The following is a 12,060-nucleotide window of genomic DNA, read 5'->3' as shown; positions in this document are numbered from 1 at the left end:
TTCACCATTCAGATCAACTTGATTATATGACCACCATGGAACAGAACAGAAGAATTTTCATGCTAAAATTTATTGGTTTTCTGGCAGGGGGAAAAAGAAGAGAAAGGAGAGAAAAAGGAGAGGAAGTGTGTTTATTGATTTGCTGCAGCCTGCAGGGAAGAAAGAAGAGGAAGTGCGTTAATGGTCTGGGCGTCTGGCGGCTAATGGTCAACCCGGTGTTGACTCCCGCCCGCCACGTCATCCTGCTTCTTCGATCTCATCCCAACGCCCAGCCGCACCTGCCCCATCTCCCATCAAATCTTGACACTCATCCTCTTTTTTTTTTCAAAAAAAGAAAAAAAAGCGTCAGGCCACTCAGTGTATGCCTCTCACCAGAACAATACGCATATATTGAGCCCAAGTCTCACTTTAACTAACTTATACCAGAACAATATAAACTAAATTATTTGTCCAAGAGAAAAGAAAAATTATTTAGTGTTTTAGGAATTCGCAATTGACTTCGACATTCACCGTCGTGTGAACCCTATACTAACAATATCAAGCTTGATGTGCAAAACTTTAAATTGTTCTAATCTTTCGGTAAAAATATTGATGGTTCATCTTTTATGGAGATTGGAATCGGATTAACTTCTCCATCTATAATTTTTTCTCTAATAAGATTATAGTAGCGGATTGATAACAAATGAATTGATCTTCAAAATGCTTTGTTATTATGTATAACATCAAATTTTATGTTAGCACTTTTATTATCACAATAAAAAGAAACAATATCTTTAACATATTAGTTAACAACTACTAAGAAGAGGAAGAGGGGCTCTCTTAACTCATGTTGGTTTATTGGTTTGTTGGCGGTGGAGAAAGAAAAAGAAGTATATTTATTGCATCAAGAGCAAATAGTGGTAAAGGCTTCCTTTATTAATGGTCAATTTATCGGTAGACTTAATTTACCATGTTAGCCATAGACTGACCCAGTGAAAATTGGTCACGTTAGTCAATTTAAATTGCTACTGCCATCCATTGTACATTGTTGCAGAAGATCAGGAAGGTCTTTGATGCCACCGGTTTCTCACCACACTCCTTCAGAGACTTCAGGTCACCGGCGTGAGCCTAGGTATTGATGTGGTGGGGAGACCTTCCTCGCATAGCAACCCCACACTGGACCCCTCTTCCACCGGGTTATGTCTGATACGGGTAGAAAGCACCCCCCTATCCCCTCGGAGGTAGAGGCATACTTATATTTCTCATGCCATTCCCACCTCGTGGGCGGCTCCACCTACGTGGCAACCTCCTTACGGATGAGTACGTCATCCTGGCGCTACCTTGATACCAGCCGATCAGTAGCATTTTCAGACCCTGTGTCCGGGTGTGGGGTATGCGGTCTCCAAATTTAATCGACGCCCGCGCGTTTTCAATCTAGAACCACTTGGTTGGAAGCAAACATCCTGTTCCAACTGAGCTATCATCTTGTGGCGGACAACATATATGGTTCAAGACATCTACTATTATATTATAACAGGTCAGGGGCTTTCTTTTTCAGAACAACTAGTACTTGATTATTATTTTATTACAATGTTCAGCGTAAATAAGCGGACGTTTTCACTGTGAATCGGATCTAATGTTGTAATAATATAGTATTGTAAGCACTAGTAACAATGTTGGACCGGCCAAAAGTTAGCTAAACAAATAGTGACGGTTGTTTTCGTTACAATGGCGTTACGGAGCGTGCGGAGCATTGCCAGCTAAAGAATTCACGCGGGATAACTTAACGAGACTCCGTCTTCCACTCAATTCCGGCCATTTCTCGGCTGAGGCTCCAGAAGGACAAAAGAGAGGAAGAAAAAGATGGCTCTCCGGGCCGGAGTCTTTTCCTCCTCCTCTATTCCCACTCATCAAATTCGCTGCTCCGCCGGAGGGAAATCATCCCCGGCGGAGGACTTTGCTCCTTTGGCCGCGGTGTTCCGGAGGCGGCTTCTGGCCGGCGTGGGGACGGCGTCGCTGGTGGCGGTGGGGGCCAACTTCGGAGGGGTCACCAGCTTCCTCCTCGGCCTCTTCCCGGACTTCGGCCGGAGCCTCAAGCTCGACGTCCTCTACCCTGTCCAGGGCTTTACTCGCTGCCTCGCTCCCAACTATGGCTTCGGTGACTCCCAGTTTCCCTTGTCACCTCCTCTTTTTTTGTTGGGGCCGAGAATATGAAATAAAATAAAATTAAATTAAATAAGAATAGTTATATCTGTTGAATGGTAATTTTATAAGTTATTCATATCTTGTGAACTTAGTGATGATATCTCTTTGCTTCGCAACTAGATGCATTAGACATGTATCTTTGAAGGTCTGTAAGTTGGGGTAGAGGTCCTCACAGACTTTAGTAATCAAAATAATATTCTGGACTTGGATAGTTTGGTTGAGGGGTTGGTTATCTCCTTCCTAACTCTTTTTTTTTTAAAATAAGGTTAATCTTATTATTTTTTTATGTATATAATATATGGAATAACGTTATGTTAAGGGGTGTTTGGTTGCATTAAAAAAAAAAAGAAAAAAAATGAAAGTTTTATTCCATGAATAAATTATGGTAATTCTGCTTTGCAATAGTTATGCCCAGCACAAGCAAGTTTTGTTAAATCCTCAGGTACATCATTGATCCCTTTTCTATTGATTTCTTAATAATTTTGCCCAAAATATCATTTCTTATAATATTTCTATTCTTTTAAAACTTGTTACAAGTATTGTTATTCTGGAATGAAATGCTCTGTCAACCTCTTAGAATGGCATGGTGATGAGCTACCTTGTTATTGGTCTATAAAATGAGATTCACACTCTAGAATCACCTTACTTAACTTCATTACTTAACAACAACTGCAGTCTTAGAACTCTAGTCCTAGATTGCAGACTGACCCAAATAAGGGATTGGGTGTGAAGATCCATATAGGCATATGTTTAGTTCTACATTGATTATTCACCGTGTAGATCTTTGGTACTTATACAAGATCAAAAAAATCTAAGTAATACCTTTTGGCCAGCCTTTTTGAGTGAGGTCCTGCGTTGTTACAAATGGTATCACATCCGACTTATAACTTATGTAGATTAGGAGATACTATAGCATGGATTTATTGGACCCGACCATGGGCCGATCGTGGTGCTTGTGATTAGATTTGAATAAATTTGAACCCTTAACCTAACGAGGACATCAAGGTTTAAAACTGGGGGAGTATGTGAGGACCGTGCGTGTGTGTGTTTAATTCCACATCGATTATTCACTGGGTATATTTTTGGATATTTATACAAGATCAAGGAATCCAAATAATACTTTCCAGGTAGTGTTTTTAGGTAAAATCATGGATTATTATGTTGGGTCACCAGATTATTGTGTAATCGACTATACTAGATATTAAATCTGGCCTATATGTACAATATAGTATGCCAACTTAGGATTCTTAAGCTTTTTTGGGTCTCAAAACTGTCAAATTTGTGCAGAATTTATATATCCAGCAGGCTGGGTTGGGGACCGGACACTGCTCAATAGAGTTGTGGACAAAGCTGAGGCTCAGAGAACCTTAGATCCCCCACCATTAAGCAATGGGAGGCCACCCCCACAGTCTCCTCGCAGCCTCAGCGAGCCTGTGGTAGCCTTCGGGCCTCCAGGATCCAATGGCGAGCTTAACGTCAGCGTCATCGTCTCTCCTGTTCCTCGTGATTTCTCGTATGTTAATTTTGCTCAAGCCAAGCTCACCATTAAAGGATTAAAAGACTATAGGAGTCAAGCCATTTGGTTATATATATAGATTTGGTGCTTGTGCCTTCACAGGATTGAAGCTTTTGGTGGCCCAAGGGAGGTTGGAGAGACGGTGCTAAGGAGGATTTCTGGAACCAGAAGAGGGACCGATGTAACGGCGTCTCTGATAGATGCAACTAAGAGGGAAGATCCATTGAAGAAGGTGAATTACTACAAGCTGGAGTTTAGAGTGGAGGGCCCTTCCCTTCGCCGGCATAATGTTGCTGTATGTACTGCATGCAGTGGCAAGCTCTTCACTTTAAATGCTCAGGCACCGGAGTCGACTTGGCCAAAGGTCAGGGAAAAGTTTTACAAGATTGCAGATTCTTTCAATCTCACTGAAGCATAAACAGTGAAGCATTGCAGGTGATCCTTTAACCAGTAATATGTTCCAATATGTGTCATGACAGGATTTTGTTCTTTGATAAAATAGGTTAGGATTTAGCTTCTTGTTAGCTTTCTCTCTACCATTATCAAGTGGTTAGGATATCATGACCATGGTCCTCCCACAATTATTATCAGTAGTCTGTTTCAGTATTTAAAGGCACATTTGTATTCCACTTGCAAGGGATATATATATCCACTAGCACAATGGAATATATGCTGGTTTTGCATTTGAGAAGCCTCCTGTCGCATTGTGAATTTTTAATCAGAGTTTGTTGTGAAAAATATGCTCCCGTTTGCTTGATATATAAGAATTTCAATTCCTATAGACATTAATTGTTTCTAAAGAGTAGAAGGCTGAGAGAGAGTCTAGAATTGTTTCAGTCATCTAAGGAAGAGTGCATTAATTAGCTAAAATCTTTTCTTGGGATATTTGTTCCCTGGACTAAGAACATAGCATGATACCATGCATTTGGTTAGCTGATATATTTAATGATCACTTAATGAAGTATAAGTTTGGTTGGTTCATATCAAGATCACTCGAACATAAAGTAGTGCATCCATAAAAATCTAGATCTGGATAATTATTGTGAGGATGGATCTCCCTCCCTCTCTTTTTTTTCCCTAAAAGGCATGAAATCTACTACATGATCAACAAATCTGTGTAGTTTCTACCACTTTTAGGATATCAACATTGAGCTATACATAAGATTGGAGAGATTTAACAGGGAGAATTTTTTTCTTCTAGGGCTTTGTTTGGTTTGGTGAAAAAGCGAGGAAAAAGAAAGCTGGATAAGAATCTACTTAAGCTTATAGCTTCAAGCTTTGGATGATGCATCTCCAAATATTCGAACTCTTTCTCTCTCCAATGCATGCTTATATAATCTAATCAGTACATACTATAAGATATTAACTTTTACTGAATCCAATAGTAAATTCGAGGGAAAATAACATTGCGCATGTAGACCGCCTTGTTTGCAATTTTCACATTTCAAACTTATCTTTCTCCCTTTTTTTCCGTTGATTTATTTTTTGCCTTTTAATTTTTTTTAACAGTCAAACGGAGACTAAAGCTTTTTGTTTCCACAAAGTTCTGGGGCAGATAATTACACCATATGAATACTAATAGTACATAAAGTTCAGATAATTGCAAGATGACACAAGATTAGTCTGCCGTCAGTTTGGTCATCTTTTGACTTTCTGCGCGCCGCCATCTTGGATCTGCTGTTCACCTGTTTTCCAAGGCAATCCCAATCAACAATGTATCACAATTAATGCTATACTTCAAAAAAAAAAAAGGACAATTAACATACTAAAGTAACCAATTTTGAGCTGTTTTAAGAAGAAACAGGTCTTAAACCTTAAGACGCGCAAGTTTACAAAGAAGAGATATATATCAAACCAACTCATCCACCATGGTGCCAAACCAGAGTAGAAGCAAACCACAAAGTATTCATTTGTTACTATCCTGGATTTTTTTTTGAGAACTTATTGATTAATAAAAAGTTCTTCCTCATTTTTTATACAACCTGATTCACTTGTTTAGGAGTTTTTTTAGTGATGTGGTACGTGAGCGAACAGTGAATTAAAGGGGAGGAGAGTTGCCACATGCACTTTGCGAGCTAGTATTATTTGATTTTATTGCGTGTATTCGTACATGCACTATATGAAGAACCCGCCGCAGAAGGAAAAAAAAAAAAAAAAAAAAAAAAAAAAGGAAAAGAAGAAGAAGGAGAAGAAAAAAAGGCTGGTCATTAGCCTCTTTTTCTTATGCACGGGTTTAAGTGACTGTTTGTCAAAATGTACCTTTGTTTTTTTTTGTGGATGTCGCTCTCCTTTATTGCAAGTAGCTCAACATGGAACCACACTTTACTCCTAACCACAGGAGAGTGTCTCAGTGGCGCTCCTCAGCAATGTCTAGGAGGACACTGTACAGCTCTTTGGTCTTTGAAAGCATGACCATATGATCGGCACCTCCGATCTCCTTCACCTCCGTCCCTGGGCTTCGTTTGATCATCCAACGTTGGAAATCCTGTGTCATGGACTTATCATCCTTGCAGACGATGTACACTCGACTCAAAGACCCAAAATTTTCTTCTGTGATCTTGACTTCTGTTGTTAGATCATCGAGGAACAGACTACCTGGTCTTACTAACATAGTTGCTAGCATGAAATCCTGCAAACCATATGATTATAGGGAGATCGAAGGTTAAAAAATGGAAGAAATACATGGTTGGAAATTTTTTAGATCCTTACCTCTGGTGCAGTGAGCTGATACATCCTGGACTGCATATATTTGGGACCAAAATGAAGAAGACTTGAACTATTCTTGGGGTCTGTGCTGATCATAACTTTGGAATCCATGTACGCCTCAAGTGGATGCGTCCTGTAGAACTAGAAATAATGGAGAAGTAATTAGAGATTCTGGTTCCTTTGTGCTTCACAGTGTTTTTAAATTTAGTTATCAACTCTAGGATAATTAGAGAGTTCACTGCATTGCTCAAAGACCCAAAAGTTTTGGATAGTTCAGTTCGAATTTTCTTTAGATCTTACATTCATTGGTGATCAAACGACTCAAGCAAGACATTATCCTCTCTCTCTCTCTCTCTCTCTCTCTCTCTCTCTCTCTCTCTCTCTCTCTCTGCACTTGGGAATCAAAATCTGAAATTATTCCAAATAAAGAAGGGTACCAACCGCTTGGGTCAAGCTTCTGCTGGTATGAATTTATGTTGGTATTACCAGGATTCCTTCTATTATCTCAAACATAAAATTTTCTTTTCTTCCATTATATATTTGAAATGAATATGAACATTACTTTGAATTGCCAGACATGCACCACTACAAGATATAAATATGCTTGTAATTAATATTTATCAGGAACAAAGGCAGCATCATTTTTTTTAAAAAAAAAATAGAAAACAACATTTTTTTTCCCTTCCTTTTGCTTTCCCTTTCTTTGTTCCTAGTACGATACCTACTTGATCAGTTACCAATCCCTTAAGATTAACAAAGACTAAATATGTAAGATTTATAGATCATTAGCATATTATAACAAGTAGATTTGGATTAAATCAGCCACTTTCTTTTCTTCTCTACATTTAGAGGATTTTTATCAAGGATGCTTCCATGATAGAGTAATAAATGGTTGGTTAATTTCTTATTAACATCTTTCTTTTTACGAAGCGAATCCATTCCAATATTTCTATCTTACAACAAAGGACTATTAGTACCTCTTTTACAATGTCGGACACAGGAGTGGTGGTGCTTGGCATCACTCCGGTGGCGAAGACGGCGACGGAGATCTTCTCCGGGAATTTTTCCATGGCAAGAGCAATGCTTAGTCCACCGAAGCTATGGCTGACGAGGATCACCCTATCATCCGGTGGGATCGAGGCCATTGTCTCCATCAATGGCTCGCAGTAGTCGGTAAACGACCGGAGCTCGTCAAGTTGCTTGGGGTGCACCCCGCTGGCACCAAGATCGAGCGCGGTTACTCTGTGGCCAGCCGAAGTCAGCAAAGTGGCAAGCTTGTACCAGCACCATGCCCCATGCCCGATCCCATGAACAAGGATGAAGTGCTTCTTAATCTCTTCCTCCATCTCCTCCTCCCCTCTTGCACCCATCTGTACTGGTCTTTAGGTCATGTGTCCTCTCTCTCTCTCTCTCTCTCTCTCTCTCTCTCTGTTAAAAGAAAGGAAGAGGGGGTGAGGAGAATCTCATCCGCGTAGCAACTTCCACTGGACCTCCTCTTCGTCATACCTTCCCACCCGTGGGAAGCTGCACGTGTGAGTACGTCACACCAGCACTACTTAAGCAACCGGCAGACTAGATAGCAACTCCACCAGACAAACCAGACGGAGGGTATTCGGTCCCCGCATTTAATCGACGCTTGCGCGTTTCGAACCTGGGTCACTCCAGTGAAATCAAAGCTTTGTTCCCACCGTGCTCTCTCTCTCTCTGAGTATGTACGTGTTTGTGTGCGCACGCGTGGTCCCCCCACGTATATATAATTAGAAAAGGTTTGGCTAGCTAGAAATCTTGTGTCTTCACCGTCTATATGCAGGTCATCTCAATCACCTGCTACTTAGAATGTCATGTCTCTAAAATGAAACGACAAAAAACATGTGATGTTATCATATCAATATTTCATCTCTAGCATATACTTGCGGCAAGAGTGATGAGATGATTCTTTTTTCTTATGTAGGCCATCCAGGGCATCCATTTGGAGGCTAATACATATGTAAGAAAATATAAAATAGATAAATAAATCTATCTCAACTTATTAGTTTAAATTTTTGGAACAAATAGTGATTTAATTTTAACATGGTATTAGAACAGAGGTTCTGAGTTCGAACTCTGTCTCCACGCTGTTTAACTTCATTATTAGAAATTTCATATGTTGGGCTAACCCATTAAAGAAAAGTTTTTATACTTTGATATCCAACATGTTTCATGCACAATAACGAATTGAGTCGAGGGTTGGTCGTTGTTTGGTGGCCGTCCTTTTCAATGAGGAAATGCTATATGGATGCCCTTCAACCACCGCACCAATTCCTCATGCAAGTGGCACGGCACAACTTTTGTAATTCACAAGCACAAGCTGAACCATGGGATGCAACAATATGTCCCATGAGCACCAGGATAGCACAGAGGGATTGATGGCTTAATTGGGCAGCATCTCATTAATTGTACTTAAAATTGATGTCATGAATCGATACATCCGAGCCATATAGTTTCTTGGAAGGAGACGGAATATTTGGTAAAGATTTAGAAGCTTTCTACTGAAGATAAGCTCATCTATCTAGATTCTAAAGACCACTAAGCAATCTCATTCTCCATAAGCATCTATTGCACCAAGAACACAACTGCAAACTAAAGTTGCTGCTGCAGTTGCTTCTACTTTTGTAGTGTCACGTCTAGGCAACAAATTGCTGTTCCTCTCTTCTATGTTCAAAGTTCTATTGCTTTGGAAAAAGAGGGAAGCATTACTTTTTGAGGTTCCAAAGGCTTAATTCTTCTGCAAGCACGATGCGTGCATGTTGTTAAAAAATAACTATAAGTAAAATTTGAAGTTCCCGCTAAAGATGTTATTTGAATGCCGGTAGCACCCTATGGACAGAGAATGGAGAACTGCTTCGGAAACTTTGTGATATTTTATTTTTCGATTTTATTAGGTACGTCCGTATATATATTGTATGAATCATCCGGTCTAGAAAAAAAAAAAAAAAGTCAATAATTATTGGATGAAGTTTTGTCATGTTTCATCTCTCTGCATGTGCACGTGCGCCCACACGCGAAAAAGGATTATTAGGTTTCAAAAGTAATCTTTATAAATAATTGTCATAAGAGAAAGTTCCAATTTCTTCTGGGCTCCATTCATTTATAACCATTTATTTATAATGAGCACTTCTCCCTTCTTTTCAGATCCTCCATTCTTGCTCTTTAAAACACCAAACGAAACAACCAAAGAGCACATCTATCAACTAAGAGAGCTACAATAAAAGGACTGTGTCCTTGGGGAGCAGGGAGCTGATGCAAGGCAGTAACCGGGTGGCCCCCAGCAGCAGCGTTTTGATGCTGCCATCCTTTGATTTCGGGGAAATAGCAGCCGGGCCCGGCCGAGCCATCTCTCTATCTACAGCTGCCACGGCAGTGCTTTCCGCCGGGTTACCACCCATTTTTCCGGCTCTGCTTTTAAGGACTCATCAGCTGCAATTCCGAAACTGAGAATGGAGAGCCGCAGGGATTTTCTAGCTGCAATTTAATGCCAAAAATTTTGGCCTTGCAGCATGTCAAGGGAGAATTGAAGTATTATGCCATAAAATCATATTAAAAGAATATTAAAGATTATTTCTTAGAGGAATACAGATCACCATCGTATTAATGCTCAATTTACTAGACTCTTTATGAAAGTTGGTGATTGGATGAGTAATACTTGAGCCCACCTCAGACTGACACCACCTACCCTCTGTCCTATCAATGGGTGAACAAGGCATGAATGATTGGTGATGGAGAAGGGCATTTGTACGTTATAATAATCTAATATGTTGTTAAATGATGCATCCAACTTAAAGTGGGAAACGAAGAACCAATTTGGAGTAGGGCTCCTAACGATGTATGCCCGCCCTTTGACTAAAATAAAATAAAAAGAAAATTCGTAATTGCGATCGTCTGCCTGTATCCCTTTCTTCTACAATTCTACCTTGTGAAGCCATCATTTCCTTTCTATCCGTCCATGAAGCCTTCCTACTTCTCCCAGAATCTCTTTCTCCTTCTCCAAATTTTCTTCCTTATGAGAGTTTATGTCCCAGTGTATATCATATAGCCATTGACTGTATAATAGTTAGCACCATATTCTATAAACTGTATATCTATTTATTTAGAGGTATATATTGGATTGCTGCTGATTATGTATTAAAAAAGCTTAAACTATGTATCGAAAACTGGTCAAGCGTGTATTATTTGGACTTGTAATGTATACTGGTGAAGATGATATTTTGAGAACTATGTATTAATTTACCTAGATATATATCGATTTGCTTGAAAGTGCGTATTAGGTTGCTATTGAGTATATATCAAAGAAGCTTAAAGTATGTATAAAAAACTTGTCGAGTCTATAATACCTGAACATGTACCGTATACCAGCGGGCACAATATTCTAGAAGTTGTGTATCAATTTGCCTGGAGGTATATATGAGTCATTGGATAATTAATTTGTTAAAAATGTATCATCTGGCCATATACTGTGTATTGATGAATATAGTTCGTAGCCATAGAAAAAAAGGAACTCTATATTTTAAAAGAGAAGACATAGACTCGGTAAAGAGGAGAGAGGCCTTACAGCCGAACGGAGAGAAAAGAACAACTCAACGAGGAAGAAGAGAGGGATATGAGTGGCCTCATGGATGATGATTTATGTATTTCTTTCTTTTTTTCTATTTATAAGTCAAGATGAAGTCTCATCCCACTTTGACCCTTAGGTTTCCATTTTAAGATGGATGCAATAGGATATGTGGTAAAAAAAAAAATACGGCTCCATATGATCTCTTCTAATGCGCATGATAAAGGATTTTTGTTCACCTAAATCTCTTGGCTTCCATCTAAGAACCGTAAGATGAAAAATTTTGCTGCTAGAGTTAGGCTGATAGCATCACTTTTATTTTGTTGAATAATACCCATGAAATTTCTCAAGTTAGCTTCATGGTAGCGTGATAATTTATGATTCAATAAACCCACCGTATTCCATTAATTTTCATAAATAGCACTAATTCTTTGGTCCCACTAGCCGGAGGATTTTTTTTAAGCGAATGGATTACTCCCATCACCACAAAGTTTAGTTTGTAGGAGGTACTCTGATGGATGCGACAATAGATTTTGGAAATCCAACAATTTTTTTTTCTTTTGGGTAAAAATGGCATTTCATATAGCTCTAACATGGGTACAGCTTGCAAAATCAAAAAAAAGTAAAGAGTACAAGAAAGAGGATATATCTGCTACAATCGTCTAGATGAAGTCTTCGGAGTGCTAGGTAATAAAAGAGGCAATCCAGTCTGCTGCTTTGTTCGCCTTCCAAAACACGTGAGCTGCCTGAAAGGTGCCCAACTCCCAGGCCAATCTATGGATCTTGCGGATTAACGGGTGACCATCTTCGTACCTGTTCACTCTCCGAATCCAATCAATCACCGTAGAGGAGTCCCCCTCCAGGCACACACTATCGATACTAAGTACCCGCCTCGCATAAGAGATACTCTCTCAGGCTGCCCGAAACTCTGCCCCAACAACAGTCAGTTCGGGGGTGCGCCGACCTCCAGTTGCAATCAGTCTGCCGAAATGGTCTCTAATTACAAAGCCCACACCTCCAAATACACCATCTCCGGACATACCACCATCGAAATTCACTTTGAGAT

General features: G+C 39.7%; 2 protein-coding genes across 2 annotated transcripts; one reads left to right on the top strand and one right to left on the bottom strand.

The window, feature by feature from the left end:
- The first annotated feature begins 1,791 nt into the window (after positions 1-1,791).
- On the top strand, positions 1,792-4,380 carry LOC103707289 (Photosystem II reaction center PsbP family protein). Its single transcript, XM_008791718.5, has 3 exons — positions 1,792-2,137; positions 3,472-3,697; positions 3,803-4,380. Exons 1-3 carry the CDS (start codon positions 1,843-1,845, stop codon positions 4,116-4,118), a joined length of 837 nt encoding a protein of 278 aa, XP_008789940.2. The 5' UTR covers positions 1,792-1,842; the 3' UTR covers positions 4,119-4,380.
- Positions 4,381-4,487: 107 nt separating this feature from the next.
- Positions 4,488-7,879, bottom strand: LOC103707290 (norfluorocurarine synthase 2-like). The gene is made up of 4 exons (XM_008791719.5): positions 7,384-7,879; positions 6,410-6,547; positions 5,960-6,329; positions 4,488-5,385 (listed from the first exon to the last, which is right to left on the bottom strand). Exons 1-3 carry the CDS (start codon positions 7,774-7,776, stop codon positions 6,048-6,050), a joined length of 813 nt encoding a protein of 270 aa, XP_008789941.1. The 5' UTR covers positions 7,777-7,879; the 3' UTR covers positions 4,488-5,385; positions 5,960-6,047.
- Between the last annotated feature and the right edge of the window lie 4,181 nt (positions 7,880-12,060).

The sequence above is a fragment of the Phoenix dactylifera genome, chromosome 17 (genome assembly GCF_051530095.1).
Source record: "Phoenix dactylifera cultivar Ajwa chromosome 17, Ajwa_hap1_PhDact_Kaust_v1.1, whole genome shotgun sequence".
Taxonomy (NCBI): Eukaryota; Viridiplantae; Streptophyta; class Magnoliopsida; order Arecales; family Arecaceae; genus Phoenix; species Phoenix dactylifera.
This window is presented reverse-complemented; position numbering and strand designations above follow the sequence as displayed.